The 24,501-nt window shown below is 36.8% G+C and overlaps 1 protein-coding gene across 4 annotated transcripts in view; it reads right to left on the bottom strand.

Annotated features, from left to right (window-relative positions):
• LOC126965627 (cadherin-99C) overlaps nt 1–24,501 on the bottom strand; it is a 222,660-nt gene that overhangs the window by 42,588 nt on the left and 155,571 nt on the right. For all 4 annotated transcript variants that reach the window (XM_050809296.1, XM_050809293.1, XM_050809294.1 and 1 more), the window contains one exon: nt 4,187–4,275. In XM_050809296.1, the coding sequence (XP_050665253.1) occupies nt 4,187–4,271 (85 nt within the window). In that variant the 5' untranslated portion in view covers nt 4,272–4,275. The remainder of the gene's footprint in view (nt 1–4,186; nt 4,276–24,501) is intronic.

The raw sequence follows: 24,501 nt of genomic DNA on the forward strand, positions 1-24,501 counted from the left end.
GACCAAACCAAGACAGTTCATTTCAAAATAATAACCATGCAGATAAGAAAAGTTTTATAAAAGTACCCATAAAGTATATAATCTTATAATATTTTGAACGATAGAACAGAACCAATGTCCAACTTGCATTTGTCCCGTTTTTGGAAATATTTACAAAAACTGCGGAATCTTCTATAGAAGCCTCCCTCCTTCTTTAGAAGCTGGTATACCAGCTTTTACCATTGGGAGGCTTCCACGCATAGGGCAACCTATGTAGACTTGGTGGGTAACAGCGGCACCATTATCTGCCGGAAAGCAGTAAGTAATATAAAGCATTATTATAGTATTTCAGAATTTAGGGCGCCGTATCTAATGAGACTTAACATCTTATGTCTCAAGGTGAATAGCCTGATTGCGACGCCGCACATCATTTTCGGATCTATTAAAAGCCTGAGCAGCACTGCATAATAATGAGCAGGGCGTATCACTTACTATCAGGCCACAACCTAGGAGTTGAACAAAACATACCAAGATTTACCATAGATAGCCACGCGCCATTTGAACGGGTGGCTAGGATCGCTCTACTCGTCTCACCGGAACTCGAGAGGTAACGGGTTCGAGTCCCTACATCGTTCATTTTTTTTATTGAAAATTAGGGCAAACGAGCGTACGATCACTGGGTGTTAGTGATCAACGCCACCCACATTCTCTTGCAACACAAGAGGAATCACAGGAGCGTTGCCGCCCTTTAAGGAATGGAGAGATGATATCCTAATTTGTGGCGTGTCGTGCGAAGGTGGAATTCGGCGGCGGCGGTTAATTGGACAAGGTCAAGTTACTTCATTCCGCGACTTTCTCAAGAGAGAACTCGAAGACACAAGTTTCTCCCGGCACTGGTCAACGATTTCCCAAGAGAGACCTGCATGGCCCGTGTATACGGCATCATCGAGTACTGTCGTCTGCATAGCAATGTATGTTTGAGGTCTCCAACATATGAAAGAACAGAAGAAACAGTGTGGGAGATAGCACACAGCCTTGGAGCACTCCAGTGTTCAGTGTTGGTTCGAGCAATAACCGTCGACGACGACCTGTATGCTGCGCCCAGTGAGGAAGCTGTAGGTCTACTTGCATAAGCTCTCGGGAAGCCCAAAATGAAGCTTTGAGACAAGCACCTTGTGTCATACACGATCAAAGGCCTTCGCTATATCCAGGCTAACTGCCAGGCCTTCCCCCTTGCTTTCAATAGCCGCAGCCCATCTATGTGTCAGGTATACCAGAAGATCACCTGCCGACCGACCATGGCGAAACCCGTACTGTCGGTTGTTGATCAACTGGTGGCTCTCTAGGTATACCAAGAGCTGGCAGTTACTTATACTCTACATGATTTTGGAGAGCAGGGAGGTAATTGCAATAAACCTGTAGTTCGCCGGATCCGAACAGATCTCCTTTTTTTTGGATTGGATGGACAAGGGCTGACTTCCATGAGTCAGGGACTACGCCTTTTGAACCAGAACTTGCGTGTTCCATTCGGGTCACTGGAAAGCTGCTCGTTATAACGTGCTTCGATTTCGCTCGGGCGATTTGGCGCTTAAAGAATCTGGAGGCACGGTTATATTTCCTCTTTATAACTATGCAGTTCGGATCTTTTGAGCCCAGCGCCGCAACACAAGTTCGATACGCCTGGTTTATGCAGTCAGATGCTGCTTTAACTGACGAATCGCACCAGGGCCCTGATCTGCCACCGATCGGTACTACAGAGCTTGGTATAAAAATAACCATGCCCTGAAGTATCACATCGGCTACTGCAACGGCGTCATATACTGCATCATCCGAAGGGAAACAAATCTTGCCCAAGGGTGAGATGCAAAAACAGAGACCTGGTAACTATTGGGATGTGTAGTCAGCAGAAGATCTAATAAGGACGGCATGTGGCTATCCACATCCCCAGGAGCTGCGTTGGCGACTCAACCAATTGGGACAGACCATACGCCAATGCAAAATTATGCACAACACATTGTGTGACCCAAGCCATTCGGCATCGTGCCCGTTGAAATCACTCAGGTGAACGTATGTACGACCTCAAAATATAACTAACAAGACTACATAGAATTTATTAACAAACAATAAATAAATCCAATCGTTTGATTAAAATTCAATAAAATTAACATAAATGATACCAATTCTTTTTATACAACATTTACACCTGGCCCAAGATGTATTCGATATAAATCAAACGTAACTCGACATATAAAATGTTGTTATGTGGGTGTGCCTGAGAAACTTTCAATTAAAAAGTTATCCATCAACGATTACGTACTCAGTTAGATCATTAGAGGATAGAATATGAAATCAAAAACTATTTAATCTACAATATCTCGATGCCCGTTTAGAGTCGATTGCGTCATGACACTGGCTGTTTTGGTCAATATCATTGGCAAATTCTATGACTTGATGTCATTAATTAAAAGATTACTTTTTGTAAGGAAATATTTTGCAATTTAAGTAATTTTTAGACATGATTTATGATGCAATTCTTGTAAATGATGAGATGTACTTCTTAGCGTTTCTAGATTCACTGTCTGAGTGTAGAGTCCAATCAATATCCACACTAGCATTTGATTCGACAATATTTACTCCCTAAGGCGTCTAATATAGAACAAACGGTTCCAGATACCAGATTCGGAAGATAGATCTCATAGTAATTCACAGTAGCCAGTAATTATTATTATTACCTGACCTATTACGATGTGACCTGACCAACGAGTAAGTTATCAGTACTCCGCACCCGCTCTCCTCACTTGGTTGACTAAATTGCTTGCATTTTGGATATTATAAGTATGTTATAGGGTTGTTCGGCTTAATTGAACACTTATCTTTATGTGGGACCTAAGTTTGTTCTTTGAAGTAGATAAAAGTGCGAGTCAGACTTCGGATATGCAAAGGGTTTCGTACATTCGAACATGGTAATAATAAAAATTAAGTACTTCTTCAGGTATTTTGTAAAAAAAAAAACATTTCGGTATTCACTATCTTGGTCTAAATTATTATTTGTTACAGCGGCAATGTGCTATACCTTTAGCTCTCTTACTAATGCACCTATTATTAAAACTTCAAAAATGTATATTATAATATATTGATTTCACAATAATTATTGGAAAAGGTATCCGTTGTTCCTATCGTAAGCTTTCGGCTAGGATTATCCTCTGCGTAAGTTGCTCCGGATAATAGACACACGACTTTACACCCTTTAATTTACATTATCTGTGCTTTAAACCTACAAAAAAAGCCCATATTTTATGTAAATAAAATTTTTCGAAGTATTCATTCCTGTTTAACAATAGTAACAGGTTTCCGTTGGAGCCCTTGGTATACGGAAACTTAGAGATAATTTAAAAGAATTAATATAATAATTATTGAATCATGATTTTTACACTTTGTTGCTATTATTACCTAGCCAACAATCACGTACTTAACACGTGATAATATGTAGTCTGATAATAAAAACATGATAACTGTACAATTTAATATCAGCATCTTGGAGATTGGATAAGTATTTGTTACTGTTTTAACCAAGGGAACAATTATTCAATAGGTTTTGTAATTTATAAAGTTTGCACAGCAAAGAAAATAAATAAGAAAATCGTTAACATTCATGGTTGTTGGAAAACTATGCAAGTTACACACCAAATTAATATTTATGACAAAGTGTAGGTATATAATATATTTTACTGATAACTTTCTTTGTATAAGATAAGAAATAACAAAAACAAACCATAAAAAAATAAGGAATTACAAACAATATATTATATAAAATAAAAAATATAAAACAAATAAATAACTTCAAAGGAAGATGAAAAAATAACTGTCAATCTGAATTAAAACTACTGTTATAAGATGCAGCTAACACAACCAGCTGACTTACCTGCAGTGGCAGGACATGACACAACACAGGGCTGATTTTCAGCAGCCCAAGATTGATAGAAAGAATAATTACCGATCTATTCAGTTGTATTATTATGAAAATATGAAAAATTTTAGTTTATAAATCATAATATATAAAAGTATTAGTAATATGATTGCTACATTTAGTTTAAAATAAGTTACGTAGATAGTATTATCAGGACAATATTCAAAACGGATAAATTCTAGGTGACACATATTACAAAACATTAACATGTTTCTATTTTATCTCATGTGTCCTCCGTACCTGGTGTGGCCTCCAATACTCCATGCAGTAGACAGACCAGAAACCAGACCGTCCATCGCTGTATCAGCGGGCCAACCCGCGCCATCTCACTGCAACAAAAAAAGGAATTTTCATCAATTTGTTTTATAGAAGAGAGGACAAACGAGCCTACGGGTCACCTTCTGATCACTACCGCCCACATTGTCCTGCAATACCATTCGAATCACAAGAGTTACCGGCCCTTCAAAAAAGGCTACGCGCTTTTTTTGAAGGTACCGATGTCGTATCGTTCTGGAAAAACCGCAGAAGGAAACTCATTCTACAGCTTGGTCGTATGTGGAAGAAAGTTTATTTAAAAACCGCACTTATTTACAATCAATATCTACGTACTTTCTTAATTCATGCAAATACTTGCAACATAATATTAACATCCATTATTTTGATTTATAACGATCAAAATTATATAAGATAGAAAAGATAAAACAGTATTAACAATAAACAAAAAAATAATTGTGCTGTAACCTTAACACAGGAAAATTATCTAAAACTGCACACTAAATAAAACAAGCTAAGTATTCGAACCAGAAGTCTATCTTGACGTAGTAATAATATTGTATTTTATTACATTATACAAATGCTGACACTATATCCTGCACAACATGCGTATTGCTTTATACGTCTGTGATATCGAATTGCATTTCTGATGTAGTGTGATATTAAAGTCTTTATGATTTAACCAATAATTCAATTCGTCTTTTTCTTATTGGTATAAAATTAAGGTAACTCTATAGCTTAAACAGTAATGAAAACTTCTGTCCCAATACTATACTTTGCTAATATATTTACGCCCACACAGTTTCTGCGGGAAGGCACATATGAGGTTTCCGTGCTAAATCCCTAGGTTATATCAGCTTAGTTACAAATACTAAGCCGGTAATATGGATAGCGTACGACCCGTTACAAACTCAGACAAATGCATACTGTGATTTTTTATCTTTTTATAAAAAGCAAGTAAATAATTGAAATAAATGAGCCGCACTAGTATTGATCAAATTAAATGTTAATATTCTCTATTACAATAATATGAAGTTGATACCAATAAAGCATAAAATAAAGATATTTAAATAAAACAATCAAAGAAAATACTAAAAAAAACGATATTCAATACGTAGATAATAAGATATACATAATGATGACGAGAAATATATTCTTAAAAAAATTATTGTTACATCTTAAATTTCATGATTGAATCAATCTGAAAGTAGTGTTACCCTTACGATTAAAATGAAAATCAAATTCGGTCTATAAGCGAACACATCTGGCGTAACAATGAAAGTAATAAATACCAATTGCAGTGCACTTCCCCGTTTTTGTGAAGTCGGTAGAAAATCGAACAATCAGAATCCTAGTCATCGTATATTCAGGTTAACCATTGATGTAATCCTGTAATACTGACAAAATTCAAGTCCTCTATACTATAATATATAATAAGCAATCTCATTGAACTAGCCGTAAAAGCAAGTCAACACAGGCTACTTATAATGTAAACAACAAAACTGAAACAAAAGTAATAAACTCATATGAATCACATAGAATTCCCAAAAGAAAGGACAAAAGTTTTATTGCATGTTCCAAGAGTGTGTCCAGATAAGATAAGCTTAGGGGAGTGTGCCTATCGATTAATTGGCAAGTTTCATATCAGTCCAAAGTGAAATATAGTTAACTAACTGACGAGAAATCTGTAATCCTAATTTTGGATGACACTAGTAGAAGAATTATTTAGCTTATGACAACAAAGAATACTTCAGATATATATTTTAAGTTATTTTTAGACCAACTCCAATTTAATTGAATTAGTAAGTGATTGTGATAAATAAGGATGTGATATTTTATATTATTTGTTAGATGAAACTGGTTTGCTGTCTTGATTAGTGTTTGAAATGTTTGAACAACTATTATTATAAAAAATAGGCTTATATAATAGATGTTATTTTTAATTTAGCTTTCCAATCACAACAAATAATTTAATGATACAGTTACTACAAGAAGCACAAACTTACGGCTTCTGGTTAAAAATACTTTTTTACCCATTTAGATAAGTATAAATAGTACATTCAAATATAATAATAGTGACTGAAATTGGCCACTGTATAGAACTATTTAGAACAACGATAAGGTGTAGTAATGACGAATAGTGGGGGCCCCTCCTGCCCGTTCCGTCCGTCAACTGAAGAAATTAATGAAAGAAGTTTAAAGAAAGCGGTAGAAATTGATCATAGATAGGGAACTCAAAACCTTTCATCGCGATAGCTAGACCGCACACATCTTTAGCCACCTTCAGACTTCCATCTATATCGGTCTCTTCAGAATTCTTGAGACAGTGTCAGCTTAACCAAGAAAGGACTGCCATAACTACTATTCACGTTTTTTAATTAGAAATCCCAAAATGCGACTTGCATAGCAACGGGATCATGTTTTCACCGATAAGATGGCAAAAAATCATCGAACAAAATGGCTCACATTTACTGTAATTCATTGTAAATAAACATTTAAAAATAAAGTCTTGAGTTTTCATATATATTATGTGGAGAAACTTTTTCGTCAACCTAATCAAAATACATTCTTCAGTAATAATAATTATGTAATATTATTTATTCATGCATTGTGACAGTTATTTAGAACTAACTGCCCAGACCGACGTTGCTCTGTCAATAGAAAAAACGTATGGTGCAAGTATTAGGGAATAATGGAGTCTAATGTTACCAGAAACGTGTTATTTAATTACAAAACGTATTGCACGTGTTCTTTGTTTGTAGGTTTGTAGTAGGCAAGCTGATGGTGTATGGGAGGGTTGTATCGCATCAAACAATTATAGAGTAAAATATCGAATTTATCTAATGGTGACGATTAATATCGTATTTGTGTAAACAGCTTTTAAATTACCGCTTTATAAGTACCAATTTTGAAAGTATTAAGATGGATACAGTATCTTATTCTTATTAGATAGACATATGTCATCACGGACTTTTCTGTAGACTTATAGAAGAAACACAATTCCACCATACATTATTTTGTATTATCTCACAGGGTCGAGACAGCGTTTTTGTTGAAAGCTCAGCCGGCTTATTTTTTTTCCGACATCTCGAACAAACAGCGTTAATGAACACAAAACTTTAAAAAAATATGTTAAGACCTTCCTCAAGAACCACGCTATTCATTGGTGAAAACTGCATGAAAATCGATGTAGTAGTCTATGAGTTTATCGTGAACAGACAGACAGACGCGGCGGAGGACTTTGTTTTATAATACGAGTATGTAGTGATGTAGTATTGGAAGTCGTTACTGACTGATAATAATTTTTGAACTTTTAACTAAGGAATGACAAAATTTCAAAGCAATTATATTTAATATAAGTTGCATCTGATAAAACCGTTATTTTCGTTGTACACTGTGAGTGACAGTAAAAGAAAAAATAAAATGACTTCTATTCAAGTTAATAGATCCATTATTTGAGCTGGGTCAATTTACTAAAGAAGGTTTGTTTAAAGTTTAACATAAACAACAAATATTTCCGTATAAATGGAACAGTAAAACATGTGATAATATCATAATTCTTGGAATTTTTTTAAAGCGTTCTTAACATATTACACTGTGTTTTGTATAAAATAGAAAAGTTTTGTTACGGTTTATTATTTACACTCATATTATAAAGATGTAATAACAGCAGATCGTTTTTTACTAAAAATAACATGAGCCTATTAAATATATTATATCATCTCATACATATTAGGAAAAAAGGCATGTCTCCAGCAGTGAAAGTACCATTGAATCAGTCCAGTCTAATTTAATACTAGCCAGAACAACCAAAGCAGCAGAAAAACATTTTACACTTAGTTATAACAACGTCTTAATAGCTATTGATATTATGAATTAAGTAAAAATCTGTCAGTTTGATATAGGTAGCATAGATATTTGTATGCTTCGGATTGATGTTTGCACCGTGTATTCAATAATCCCAGCCAATGAATAATTCAGTAACAACATCAACTTTCTCAAATATATAACCTTTTCTTAAACATATAGAACTTACTGGTTATAGTTAAAAAAATTATAAATACAGCGCTGGGGTGAATCTCAAGAGGCGCAGCGCAGGTTCAAATCACTTATCGTCCGTAGTATAAATTAAATGTCCTTAGCATGTTTTCAACTTAAGAACATAGTACCATCTACCCGTCTCAATAGGGCTACTGGAAACCCAAGCGCTGTCAGCTATTTCCGTCAACGGATCAGCCTAGCTATCCAACGTGGAGTGCTGCCAGTATTCTTGGTACACTTCCCCGTAGTGATTAAGTATTTAAAATGTAACCCCCTTATTCATAATGGTCCGCTAACTTTAAACAGCCGCTTAGGAGTGTTTTTTCTCATTCTGATTTAGGTCAATAGAAGAAGACAGAGTGAGAATTAGCAAAGCTTTTAGTTAGCAGACTATTATGAATAAGGGGGTTAGTATATAGCATTTTATTAACATGAAGATACGTGCAACTGTGTTTTTAACTGGGGACTGCAGTCCCCCTGAAAACGAGATCTGATAAAGTCTTGAAACATCGGGTTAGCTAAAATAATAATATAAATAATGTGTGTGTAAAGCAAAATTATAATTAATTACACGCGTTTTAATCCTTTAAAAAGTGTTTTACATAAATATAAGCATTACGTTGTGTTGAATGAATGTGATAGGACTTTTATTTATAAAGTGGTGTGTCTGTTATAAAACTAACATAATTATAATATTATGGAAGAATATAATCGTGTTTGAAATTTTTATTAATTATTATTAGTGCAGAAAAACTGGTCAGCGAAGTTGTAGGTGTTTAGAAACTGGACGGTACCGAGTGTCTGTAGTACTGGTTACTAAGCTGTACTAAGTAGTTTCACCAGTATACACTTTGATATTATGATAATAAATATAATTTACTAATTGCTTGTATTATATTTTAGTTTTCGTAAATTGACGTAATATATATCTCCGAAACAGCTCTTAACGATTTTGATAAACATAAAGATAAAAATTTTATTATTTTTTTATGGAAAAGTAGGACACACGACCGTATGTGTCACTGTGGGAAGTGATCACCGATGCCCACATTCTCTTCGCTACCAGTATTTTAGGTAGGTGTACGCGCTTTTTTGAAGGTACGCTTATCGTATCGTCCTGGGAACACCACGTCAGCAAGTTTATTTCCAAGGTACATGGGGAAGGACCAACCCCTCCTACCAAATGATGGAGTTGTTCAATAAGTTAGTGATGTGATGTGTGAAGGTGGAATTGAACGGAAAGTGGATGATGGATGTCCGACTACTTGAGCAGCTCACGGCTAAATGTTACGAGCGATAAATGGAAATTGTTATTAGCTCTTATAATTTCGGAGCAGCGCGCGCCTCGATATATATGTCACCTAAATGCGTAAGATGTTAAATTTCAAAAGCCCAGTGAGATTATAAACTAAAGCGACTGTCAAACTGAAACATTAAATATAGTTTTTGCATTTTACTGTTTGGAGAAAATGACACTCATCTTTACAAAGACAGGCTTTAAGCCTTAAGGCTTCGACGTTTATCCTGTGATCCCAGATAATGCTGTATTTATAACAGAAAGCATATACTCTTTTAACCTACTTCAAAAACGGTGGAGGTTCTCAATTGGTCGGTATTTTTATTTGTTATGTGTGTTACTTCAGAACTTTCGGCTGGGTGAACCGATTTGTGGGTTGTATTTATTATATTGTTTTTATGTAATATTTTATTTATAGTTTAATTAGGACATTGTATGTGTTACAAATGACAAAATCATCTAAACAGACAGACAGACAGAAGTCAGTAATTATTTTTATCTTTTAAGTAGATTCTGTAGGTCGGTAGGTAGCTCTGACAGCGCGTGTAATACATATATTATCATGATAATGGATTGAACAACAATGGCGTGCACTTTTAAACAAACAAACAAACAAGCGCATTTATAGTATTAATAAAAAATAAACTGTAGGAATAGAAAGTACTACTAAATATTATATAGTTCACATAATAAAATCTGATTATGATTGAAGAAGAAGTAAAGTAACTTAACATATGATAATTACTAAAGAGCCTTATTTACTGATCACTTTGTACAGCGCCGGCTTAAGAACGGTCGTTCAGAATTAACTTGTCAGATATCACATTTGTATTGACAGCAGGGAATCCTAGTAATGTTATTTAGTCTAAGGCATTTGGCCTTCATTTTTATAAGATAGATACGATGAGACAAAGATTGGGATTCCCTTGACTATCTTATAACGTTACGGTAACATTGTCCTCATAGTAATTTAGATTATATGAAGCAATTTGTTATCCTATCCCCACAGACAAGTAAAAAAAGGAGGACTCCGTGCCGTGATATTAGCAAGTGAAGCACCGTTATGCTAGTGTGTGTGCGGTTACGGGGGATACTAGTTATGGCCACAAATACTTATATAGTATCGTTTTTACACTTTTTCACACCCATCACGGCATTTTTAAAATATTTTATTGTATTAGACGCAAAGTCATCTGTCACGGACGATGACAATTCTCATAATAGCCGCCTATTGGCCTGTAGTAGTGTAAGTGTGTGCGTGGGGCTATGTATTTACACGTTAATGGGCTTGTTTTGCTGCTACACTATTATGTAAGATGACACGGAGTCCTTATTTTTTTACTAGTCCGTGCCTATCCCTGGAAAAAACTTAACACATTATTTATATTTTTAACCGACTTCAAAAAAGGAGAAGGTTCTCAATTGGTAGGTCTGTTTTTTTATGTTTGTTACCTCAGAACTTTCTACTGGGTCAACCGATTTTGATATATTTTTTTTTATTTTAAAGCTTCCCATGTGGTCCCATTGCAATTTGGCCCAGATCTGACATTGACATCCATGAGAAAACATCGTTATGGTCGAGTAATTGTCGTAGTCTAATATGATGATCAATGGAAACCCTTAACGTCTTACATTAAGGGTGCGATCTGCGTGGCAGAAATTCTAACTGTCTGCAATCAAATTGCAATGTGCGTAAGCGCAAAACAATCAACAAAAAACAATCGACTTCAAATGACTTCTACGTACATGCACTTAAAAGTATAAAAATAATCGCGAGTTTTTTACAATATAATTAATTAATCTAATTCTAGTTACGATAATTGTTATAAATATAACTCCAAATGGAGTCAACGTCAACCAAGGTAGGTTTGTAACTGTATTCACAGTTAAAAGTGAGATGTGCTTGAGTCGCACGCGACGTTACCGGCTAGAGCGTGGCCGCGGCGGAAGGAATCAAATCTGAACTGAATAAATGTTTTACATTGCTGCCTATTCCTTTAGAATATCTAAAGCAACTGGAGTTAATGCGGCAATGTATAGCTATAGTAGCCGAAGGAAGTATAGTGTCATTTGTGACATGTTACATATTTCGGCTTTGTTTTAATAGGACGTGATTTGTCTTTATAAAATGTATAGAACGTCATTGCATTCAATAATAGAAACAAATTTCCAATATTGAATAGAATTGAAGTGGTGAAACGCAATAGTTATTCATAATGAAAAGTCAATTCAAGTAAACTATAATTTGAAAGGTGCCCGATACCGCAGCCGTTACATCGTCTATTGTTCTTCAGATAGCGGGCCGACTGCGCACGTATTACCAATGGCGGTCTGGAAACCTTCAACAAATTTTAGCTTGCAAATGCAAACGACGATCTTCGTAATTTACAGAGTAATAATACCAACAGATATGGCATTTATTATCTGTGGTGTTCGATTACGAAACTAAGTTTTGATTTAGTTATAGTTAGTAATTATTATGACGGGACCTACTCACGATATATATTTTATTAATTTGATGCCGATGCATTTAGGATGGAATTAGGGAAGCAAAGACCAAAACGAATGAGACGCCACGCAGACAGATTGATGCACTATTAGTGTCAAGTGTCAATATGTCTCAAGATTTCCTCGCCGCCTCCGCAGTTCCGCCGCGACCACGATTCATGCAATTGGATGGAAATATCAGCACCAAATTAAAATAATATATATATATATATATATATTGTGAGTATCAGTCATAATACTAACTATATTAAAGTTCCGCTATGATTACAGTTTAAAGACATCATATAGTTATAGTTAATACGTAAGTATCCATCCGTACTCTGTGGTAATAAAATGGATAAGTATTGATAATATAACCCTACAAAAGTTATTCTTCAAACCATCCTCAATTGTGTCTAGTAGTTGATATAAGTACTACATATTGTAAACATTTATTAATGTAAGTTAAACGCCTAACTTATTCCATGGAAAGCTATTAAAAAAGGAACGAGCAAAGTGTTAAAACTCAACGAAACATAATATAATATATATTTAACACGATTCATTGAATTCGCGCTCTTTTTATTGAATTAATATAAAAAGTATACGATAATCACCTGACAAACTACTCACAATTATAATATAGTGTTAAAAACAATAGTTATTATTTACCGAGTGTGATTTATATTAAATGATCATATATATTTAAAACAATAAGCTATTTTCTTTATATCTTTACTATAATTTAATTAATAGGATGCACTATTCTCAAACAGTTGGGTGTAGGCCTTTTTATAATTAAGACATCATGCTACTTCCATCCAGTTCGTTTCTGCAGTTTTCTTGACGTCATCCGTCTATCGCATCTGTGGTCTACCTCTAGGTCTCTTTCCGCTTCAAGGCATCCCCGTCCGTTTTGCCCCATAAGCCATTGTTAATAATAATATTATTATGAATATTTATATAATATGGAACCTAATAAAGCTATGTGCCTATACACCCAATTCTTGTAATAACTGTATTTGGGCAAAATATCCACAATAAGTAAGGAAAATTCAAACTTAGCACTCAAGTGTATATAGGGCACGACAGCCAACCGAATTACTGCTAGCAAATGTAAGTTGGCACTGCTATAGTGCCAACTTACATACACGAATAAAATTGAAATAAAGATCTGAATATTATGTGCTTTTATATCTTTAAACTGAAGTATTAATTATATAGAATAATATTACTTAGTAATAAATAATAGCATTCATATAAATGTAATTATTAATACGAGGGTATAACTATCTGAGAATAATAAAGCGATTGAGATACAGGAAGCATTCTGAAGTAAGTCTTGTGAGAATTCAGAAAAACTTTATCCATAATATTTGCCATAACCTAATTGTAAGGAATGGTTGCGCGCGAGCGTCCTCCATCAAGGTACCGTTATATCTGTTATCGCAGAGTTCCGCATCCTCCTCTCAATGAACTGCGAGCTAACGGCCATGTTATACATTGTCTGTAATAGCCCACACACATAACACCATGATTTGATCATCGATAAGTAATTTACCTGTGAATATCATGGTCGGTGAATATTTTATTAATATGATATTAATGTTACAAATAATAATAAAAAATTGGCAGTTGTAGAGACTGCCGATTGAAGTGAAAACTTGGAACTTTTAATATTAAAAGTGGGAAATTTCATAATGTTTAAAAACTATTCATTTATTAATTTCAACATATTTTTAAAACTGATTTTCAATAATATACACAGTATATACACTAAACTTTACACTAAATACATTCAATTTCACTTATAAGATATACACAGCACTAATGTTGCACAATACGTCAACTGTATAACTACAGATATATTACAACTACAAGCATTTCTAAGCTTTTTTATTTTTTAAATAATTTATTTATCGCGTGTGCCAGTGATGAGCATGTCAATTGCAATTTGATTACAGACAGTTAGAAATTCTGCCACAGATCACACCCTTACTGTAAGTCGTTAAGGAGTCCCATTGATCATAATATTCGACTACGATAATTACTTGACAATAACGACGTGACGGTAGGTGACTCAAATATCCGGATAGCATATAAAATTCGATAGATTCGGCCTAGTATCGTTAATTTGCTCCTAAGAAATGAAGAGTTCCGTTACTTTTTCATGGATTCCACAATTGGAACAATACCAAACGAACTAACGAAGTATATCCTTCCTCCTTTTTTGAAGTCGGTTAAAAACTTCCCAAATTTCATTCTAAAGCGTGCGTTCAAAACTTGGCAACACTGTACATCGGTCTTACCTTGCACTATTTTCCACAGAGGCAGGCACGAAATACTAAAGTCATCATCAGCTATAAATTATTTAATAAATCAGTTTGCCGAAAAAAAAGGCAAGACAGATAGATAATTATGATGTTTTTTTTTTTTTTAATTTTGTGCAAACATTTTTTTTCTCTTGTGGGAAATCTTTACCCCCCAAACAATTTTTTATACGGGGCCCCGCCAAGGCACGCTACGACACTGGCTGGAAGTCGTCCACAACTGGACAAAGAGTTTTCCAAAGATCTCCAGACAAACGGTCCTGCTATGCCTGGCTGAGGGCATCGACATTAACATTGACGCCCTACATAATTATTAGAGTTTAAATTTAAAAAAAATATCAAAACGTACGCGAATCGATACATATACGCTCAGAGCAACTTATATTTTGTAATATATAACAATGTATTATTCTCAAATGCCTCTTGATAATCGATTTACATTAATGTCGATCGCGTTTGGCATTTACCTAATATCAGGCTACGTCGCCGCTAAATACGTGATTAGGTAGGCTTGAGTTTTTAAATTAATTCAGTGGGAACGTAATAGTCCTTTGATATTTCAAGACAGGCCGTTATTTATGATCGAAGGAAACTTAATCATTGCACCATTATTTTAAAGTTCAATTTACCTTTTGTTTTCCAGTTAGGTTTCTTAAGCTGATTTCGTCACTACCGCGGAATGTCGAAGTTATAGTACAGACATGGACTTAAAAGTAAAATGCATTGTTCTAAAACATTGTCAGTAGTAATAACGTGATTAATGTTACAATAAAAGAATTCCACTAATGTGGTTTAATTATTGTCATGTCAAATGAATCACAGATGTGCAGAAATTATACGGTTTCACTATTATATAAGAATCATGATTTCACAATGTGTTCAGTGATTTATTACGTTCTAAATATCGTTGTCACCAGCCATATATTTTGTGAAAAGCCATCTATTGAGAGACGTGTCATAAAATATATTTAATATTGCATAACAAAACTATGTCCGAATTGAGAGTACTGGTATCAATACATTGATATTTGTGTTAGGTTCCGGCAAGAAACAATAAGAAGATAAGAAACTGACAATGGATATACCTAAGTATTATGGTCGTAGAGAGAGCTAGTATTTTATATTGAGACTGAGAATTAAGTGTTCACAGACGGCCAGTTCTAATTTACCTACACAGACATTTCGGTAAACTGGGTATGAAAATAAAAGTTTACGAAATGTAACTCCTGTTACATATCAGACATGATGTGTGACTACTTATTGTGATCTGTCAATGTACGTTATAACGGTTAGCTATTTTAATATTCAAAATACTAAGCAGCTAATTCCAAGCGAGGCTGACTATTTACGACTCAATTAAAATCGGTTACAGTCACTATAGAATGACTTTCCTTTTCTATCTAGCTGTATCTCTCTCTGTCTCTCTCTCGCATGCTTTGTTTGTCTAAAGTTAATCGGTAAGTGTACCACTGTCATGTATAATAGTTTAATCAGTTTGTTAAATAGTAAGTCCATCTTCCTAAAGTCAGCGATCATCGACAGACGAATTTGACTGATGGCTTCGAAAATAAAAATTAAATATTTTGAATACTTAGCTGACACCTGAGGGTCTGTGACACAGATATAAAATAAAGGCAGAAGTCGTTCATCTCCATATTGACATCAAAATATCAAGTAACGGACTGTTAATAACTGTACCCACTCCGACATGAAGAAAAAATATATATTAGGCGCTTATCCGAAACATCTCAATCGATTAAAATATTAAGTTACATCTATAAGAAATAAGTGTGATCTGAATGTTAGTTACTTTAATATAACTTAACGATGTTGTCTTCATTAAACATGTGACGTCTGTCTGTATGTTGTAACTTGTTGGGCGCATCTTCTATGCACGTCTTACGCAACAACTTTATCAGCCAAAGTGCAATGGGTCAAACCAATGAATTAAAGTACCTTTACGAGTCAAATAACCCGTGGTTATCTTCCTCGTTATATTTCCGTGTCGATGTACCGAATATAATGTTATTATAGAAGTTTAATTCTGCAAATACTGTATGATGTATAGAAAAATTTAGATAATGGGGATTCACAATTGACTATTTGACATTTGAGTGTGTTTGTTGCATCATTTTACGTATTATATTGTAATTGAAATGATTTGTAAATCGATGTAAATGTAAATCTCTGGTACTACTGGTCCGATTTGAATGATTCTTTCAGTGTTGGGTAGTCCATTTATCGAGGAAGGCTATAGGCTATGTTTTTTATTTTCAAAATTAGGGATCCGTAATAAAATTGCTATTTTGTAACACAAGGTGTAAGATCGAAAACCTATTTTTGTGTGCGCTGCAAAAACTATTGACAATAGAACAAAATGATGTACAGGCTATAATTTAGGCAATATTTTATTACTTATAAAACTATCGCGTGAATTATACTTTATATGGCAAAACAACGTTTGCCGGGTCAGCTAGTCTTGATATAAAAGAGTGGCAATGAGTTTCTTGCTACTTCTTCTCATTAGCTCAACCTTTTACGAAGTAGCGGTAGATTCAATAAGATTTTTTTTTTACATTCATAAGTGTCATTTCCGTGACCTACGTGAACAAACTGATTTTGATTTTTGATTTGATTTGATACTGAATGGCCCCTTAGCATAAATTAACTGTAAGTTTTAACTTTAGCTATTTTAAATCATTTATTTTGTTACATATATAACGTTTGATGATCCATATATTGTCAGTAACCGGTTCGAATCCCACATTTATACGATGAATATCGATGTTTGTTTCTGAGTCATGGATAATTCTATATATTAATGGTGTTAAAGTATGTAAATCTTATTAAATATATCGTTGTCTTGCACCAAAGGTACAGGCTATTCCTAGTTTAGAACTGGAAAATTTATGTAAAGTGTGGTTAATATTTTAAAAAAATATGCGTCGTTATAGTAATTTGGCTGCTCGGTAAAATCACACCTAGCCTGTTTAAATCCAATGAATAGTATTTTATTTAAGAAAAAGTAAATATAATTGAGTTACTGAACACATTCATTGTACCTATCTACTATTGTGGTTCGAGTTCTGTGAAAGATTGAACTAAGTGAGCATTCGATCAGATTGTTTGTTGTTGAAAATAAACTATATATAGAGTAATATCTAATATAAAATATTGTTTAAAAATATTACTTAACGAATGAATAAATTTAAAATTAAAAAACCTAAAAGCGATAAAACGATAGTGTACAGTACATAATCTAGCAAATTATGTGTCTGTATTTTTTTTAACTGTAATAACTTAGTTGTTCCATATAATGTTTGTTGATAATATATCACTGTAAGACAGAAGACTGTGAATGAGGGTCTCATTACTGCAGCCAGATAGAATCAGGCCGCGAGATCTTGATATAGATTACAACTGTGCAGTTTTTCACAGCTATTCACTGTGTCTACGCGACAAAAACTATATCTAATTCAATTCTAAGCTTAACAAACATGATATTAAATCTTACTGTTTAGTTAAGCCGTCACTTCTCATTAAGAACTATTCTTACAATAATTTTTTTGTTGTAAAATAATTCCATGAATCATGTAATGATATAACATTAGGTAACAGTCATCTAAAGGTTATATGGAAGTCATAAGTTACGACGCCATCGTCGGGTGTCTGACTGATAGGAGAAATTTTGATTAGATTATACATTAATATAGATATTTAAATTATATTGAGAATTCTAACTCAAATAAATTTATTCCAACATTTAATTAAAATAAAAAGTAGTTTAGTTTAGTAGTAGTAATTTACAGTTTATATTGAGAAAAGGTGTGTGTTATTGATCTCTTTTTACATCGCTAGATAAATTTTGATGAATTTTTTTTGTATGTGATTGAATGGATCGCTGGGTGATGAACAAATCAACACGATAATGAAATAGGTGCGATGGTTATCGAAAAAATCTTGTGTGTAAAATTTTATATAAATATTTTTAATTCTATGAATTTTCTGAAATCAGAATATAAACTTCATCAAATTCACTCCCTCGTTATCATCAAGACAACGTCTCTTAGGCCTGCTAATAAATATATTATATTTTGTAAACATTTAAGAATTACATTTTGGTGACACATACAGGGTTGAGGCTGTCTAACATCCTACTGAAATTAAAAAGATATAGTTTTATCACATTAAGGGACCAGACGAGCAGGACTTTCAGCTGATGGTTACTGATACGCCCTGCCCTCTACATTTCAGTGCCGCCCAGGACTCTTGAAAAACCCAAAAATGCAGACCAGCCCTACAGTTGAGCTCGTCACCTTCGACTCGAATCTCTCTAAATGAGACTTCATTTGCCCAGTAATTTTACTAGCTACGACACCACACCTGAACACAATAAATAATTCCTCCAGTCTAGATGATGAGAGGTCATCAGACTTCAGAATCATTCACATGGTACAATAGATAAACTGTAAAACAAAGGTACGTCGTAAATCATTCATGTTTACTGATTTAATCGCGTCTACTTAGACGACTGGTGATGAATTTGAAATGAGAATACTTTCTGACAGCTACATGATGGTATACGCAGATCTCCTATCAGCTTGTAATACCTTTTATGGGTATTATTTATAAGCATTTAAAGCTATATCAAACTTTCAATAGTCAATATAAATATATACTGCCATATTTGTTATACTAAAATACTCCGTACGTAATAATCACTGTCTTATACATCCACTGCTCAAAATGTAAGACCTCTTCCATAAAGAAAAAGTATCTTTTACTACTATGTTAATGGTGCCAGGATGCAGAAAGTTACAAGCTCTCTTTGGGTTTCGTTTTGAAATGCGCCGTAATCAGTGAGATCACTGAGCTCATGAGAGTTACCTTGTCACAACGCGACAAGCACAACTACTATATTCCTAACTGAATGTTGGATTTGGCCTAATCCTGTTTGTCTTGCTGGTCTCGTTACTTCTTGTAAAAAAATATATATGGGCGCAAGTACTACAACACACCTATTATAAAAACGAGAATAATTCAGTTTAACTAATTTTAGTTAAATTTATCCTGTAATTACATTTTGATGTGAAATTATTGTAAAAACAACATGAATTGAAATCACGTGCACGTGCACCGAGCCCCATAAATACGGCCGCACTTCAAAACACGTGCGCCGGGTCCTATAAATACAGCCGCCCGGTCGACACTTGAGTTGGTCGTTTTTGATTCCGCTACCTGCGCTTGAACGGACGGGACGTGTTTGCGCGCTGGTTTTTTGTGGAATTATTATCATCGCAATTTCTTTTATTATTAACTACACGCGCCCCTTTGGCGCGCATTTTAACGGTTTCGAAGCAGTGTATTAATTAGTGTATTGAACTCTGTGTCGCAGGACATGAAGAGGGGCTGCCCTAGCCCCGGTGAGCAACCCGCGGCGAAGGTGATCGCCGAAATGGACATCGACAGCCCGGCCTCGCCGCCGGAGCAGGAGTCCGGCCAGCGGCTGCACGGCGGCCTGCCGGACTGGATCGCCGTGACGCGGCGACGTGCGGCCAAGCCGCGCCCGGACAACGGACGCCCCAAGCCGTTGGCAACGGCCAACGTATTCAAGCCGCTCCCGGTACAGGAGACACCGGGAGCCAAGGTAACGGCCAAGCCCTCACAGGCGAGGCCGACTCCAATTGTTATCTCTAAGGAGAATTTCGACTTTGAAAGATGCCGAGCGGCGCTTATCGCCGCGGGCATCAAAAATTTTAACTTCAACATCCAGCCACATATGGCACAGCTGTCCTGCAAGACAAAGGCCGATAAAGAATCGGCCCTTGCAGCGCTCAAAGGTGTGGAACGTTTGCAGTTCCACACATACACAGATAAGGACGACAGAGCTCACATCTCTGTCGTCCAAGGGCTGTACTACAGCTCCGCAGAGGAGCTAGGTAGTGCACTCCTAGAACTGGGGTTCAAACCCACTAAAGTTGTCGCCTTCAAGGGCGATGCACTGGTACCAAGGTACCAAGTGACGCTCCCGAAGAGCACTGATATCGGTGCCTTCAGGAAAATTAAATATATTTGCCACCAATCGGTGCGTATCTACAAATATAAACCTAACAATAAATACGGCACCATGTGTTCCAGGTGCCAGACTTTCGGACATGCAGAGCGGAACTGCAACCGGGCCGCCCGCTGCGTCAAGTGCACGGGAGCCCACCTCACAGCGGAGTGCGACCGGAAGGAGGAGGCTCCAGTCCGGTGCTGCAACTGCGGCGGAGAGCACGCGGCCTCGTACCGCCAGTGCCCCCAACGCCGCATCTACCTTGCGGCCGTCAAGGAGCGCCAGGAGCGCTTCCAGACCCGCCAAAGCGCACCACCCCAGCCCCGCATGTTCAAATCGAAAATGGCGAACGGCCGCGGGTGGAACTCAGTTATGACAGGGAACGCCCCGTCACCGTCAGGCCTTCAGCCACAGGGCCTTCAGCCACCCACAACGCGGTCCACTGCCGGACCGCCGCCCCTCACGGGCACCCAGTCCGGAAGACAAATCTTCCCAGGCCTTAGGCCCACTGGCCCTATGCCAGGTGGCTTTAAAAGAGTCGAGACAGACTCAGCCGCCTTTAAAACAACCGAAGAGCCAGACTCGGAGGAAATGTCAACACATGAAATTATAAAATTAATTAAAATCGCAGGTCAGCTGAAGCCTCTGCTCCGCCGTAGCATGAGCTACGAGGAGCAAATCATCACAGTATTCGAGTTCCTGAGCATCCATGGATGAAGAGACGGCGACCCCTCTCCCGACTGGCACTGCTCGTCCTCTACGAGTAGCGTCGCTTAACATAAACGGTATTGTGAGTAGGAAAAGAGAACTCATACATTTCCTAGGTACACACAACATCGACATTACACTCATACAAGAAACACACCTCGTTCCCGCACGACGTTTTTCAATTCCCGGTTACACCTGCTACAGACGTGACGGACAGACAGACAACCGCGCCCGAGGTGGCGTCGCAATTTTTGTCAAGTCAAATATATCGCATCATTCACTCCCACCGGTGGAGCATGATATATGCGATATAATTGCAATTAGATTAGAGTCTCACCGCGGACAAACACCCATCACAATAGTTAACTTTTATTGCCCTAAGCAAGACAGTAGAATCACGACAGCCATCGCAAAAGCTCTCTCTCTCGGCAACACCGTCATCTGTTCCGGAGATTTTAACGCCCGCCATAGACACTGGGATTGCAATCGAGCAAATTCCAACGGATCGCGTCTTTTTAATCACTTTGCAGGTCACGAATATAATATTTTAATTCCGGACAAAGCGACCCACCTCCCCTCCAACCCTAGGCACTCGGCCGCTAAATTACAACTCACCCTTGCCAAAAATATCACAAACGTTACAGACCCACTGACTTACGACGTTATCTCGGACCATTGTCCCATTATTTTCGAAATTAATAGCCTCATCCCGCGCATCTCGCGACCTATTTTTAAATACGGTAATGCTAAATGGGACACTTATAAAAAACAGATTAACGAAGCCCTCCCCTCCCCCGGCTCCTTAAAATTACACCGACCCGAATTAGTGGACAACGCCATACAAACACTGACTGACGCTATAATCAAAGCCCGTAACGCGAACATCCCGACGTTCACACCGAAACAAACAAACAAACTTCCACACGACATAACAAGACTTATCAAACTAAAAAACCAATACCGACATCACGCACAGAGACTCCATACGCGTCGGTTTAACACGATTATTAATTCACTTCAAAACCAAATATCTTTTAAAATAAAATCTCTCACTTCCAACGAATGGAACAAAAAGCTCGAATCGCTTGACACCCGCGACAATTCCCTCTGGCAGTTCGCGAGACGCCTCAAAAACGTACACACCCCTCTACCCTGCTTCAGCACCCCCTCGGGCTCCGCCCGGTCGGACGCTGAAAAGGCCGAGGCCCTAGGTACACACTTCGAGCGACAGCATAGACTCACCGTGGATCTGAGCGACCCCGACACCGAACGCGAGGTGTCGCGGTCTCTAGACCACCTTTACAAAATAAACGGACCGACCGCACCTACGCCAGTTGTACCTCGCGAAGTCAAATTAATTCTAAAAACCTGTAAACCGCGAAAAGCCCCCGGGCACGACGACATACAGAACATACTTCTAAAACACCTCCCGTCAAATGCAATAGACACCCTAGTTAATATATTTAATGCGTGCCTTCGTCTTACCTATTTTCCCTCGTCCTGGAAAATAGCAGTAATCACCGCGATACACAAACCGGGAAAAGATCCCACCTCCCCCGCGAACTACAGACCAATTAGTTTACTTTGCACACAAAGTAAAATATTAGAAATTTTAATTAATAATAGAATAAACTCACTTATAGAGTCAAACCTACCTGACGAACAATTCGGTTTCCGAAGGTCACACGCGACTACTCACCAACTGGCGCGCGTAGTCGAACATATAACACACCAATTTAACTTGAGACACCAGACTGGTATGGTTCTACTCGACCTTGAGAAAGCCTTCGATACCGTCTGGCATGATGCCTTAGTTCACAAATTATTCGAAGCACAAGTCCCCTTTGAATATTGTAGAATAATAAAATCATTCCTTACGAATAGATTTCTTAGAGTTAGAGTCAAAAATAGTTTATCCTCCCCACATCCAGTAGTAGCAGGTGTTCCACAGGGCTCCATCATCTCACCGAGGGCATTTTTACTCTATATGAGAGACATCCCAAAACCTCCGAACACGGTCCTCGCCCTGTACGCTGATGACACAGCTTATCTGTGCAGCAGTAAGAACATCAAATCTATAGTCTCACACCTTAATACAGCCCTACATTGTGTAAGCAACTACTTCTCTAAGTGGAAGCTTAAAATCAATGACACAAAGACCGAGGCGGTTCTTTTCTCATACAAAACTTCCCGTAAACTCAATACCTCTTTAAAGCCACATATTAATAACCACCCGGTCGAATGGCAGTCACAGGCTAAATACCTAGGACTTATCCTCGACCGGAAACTTTCCTTCACGCCTCATATTAATTACGCCCGCTCTAAGGCACTTACTGCCTTGAGCCTGTTGAGACCCATTTTCTATAGGAATTCCACTCTCTCAACTAGTAACAAGCGTCTACTATACCAGTCGTACATACGCCCGGTCATGACATACGCAAGTCCGGTATGGATTAACACAAATCAAAACAATTATCGTAAACTACAAACTGTGCAAAATAGATCCCTTAAAACCATCTACCGGACCCACCCGCGTACAAATCTTAAACGACTTCATGTAAAGAAAAACATCCCAACACTAGAACAACACATACAAGAGATATCTCATAACTTCTACAGAGGGCTACGCCGACTGAAGGACGGAATAAACCCCGCCCTCCGGTCGACTTGTAGTCGTAAGTCACTCACAGAGTACTGCCTCAGCATAAAACGTTATAAACATGCATTACCACATCACAACTGGTTAGAGCTCACAGAACACTAGCGTATAGACAAACACACACTCACGCACACAGAGTTCTAGCTAGGTCTGAATAAATGTAAAACCAATATATTGTAAATTGGTTTAGTTATAAGAATTAAATAACGGCGAAAATTGGCCTCCTATTCCCTCTCCCTCCTTCCCTTTCCCAAGATCCCCCCCTCCCCCCCCCCTCTTATATTTATGTTATATATGTATGTATACATATCTATGTATTTATTTACCTTAGTTTTTAAGTTAGTTTTAAGTTCTAGTCATTAGTCTTAAGTTAGGTTAAGTGTTAGGTTACGATTAATATTACGTTATATCAATAGCAAATAGCCAGGTTTTCCCAGTTTCCTGGATTCCCCCCCCCACAAACCTCATGTATTAGTTTTTAAGCATAATAAAGTTTTATCCCTCAATACGTAGATAGGGTTGTAGAAATAAGTTTTCTGATACCTACATATATAAGGCTTAATTGTAAATTGCTTTAATAAGTAGATTTAAGTAATTTTGTAAAATGTATTTAATACCAAATATAGAAATCTTGAATTTGAAAAAAAAAAAATTTTTTTTTTTTTTTCACTTGAGTTGGTCGTGCTCGGGCTGTCGTACGGTACG

Source organism: Leptidea sinapis, chromosome 8 (assembly GCF_905404315.1).
Source record: "Leptidea sinapis chromosome 8, ilLepSina1.1, whole genome shotgun sequence".
NCBI lineage: Eukaryota > Metazoa > Arthropoda > Insecta > Lepidoptera > Pieridae > Leptidea > Leptidea sinapis.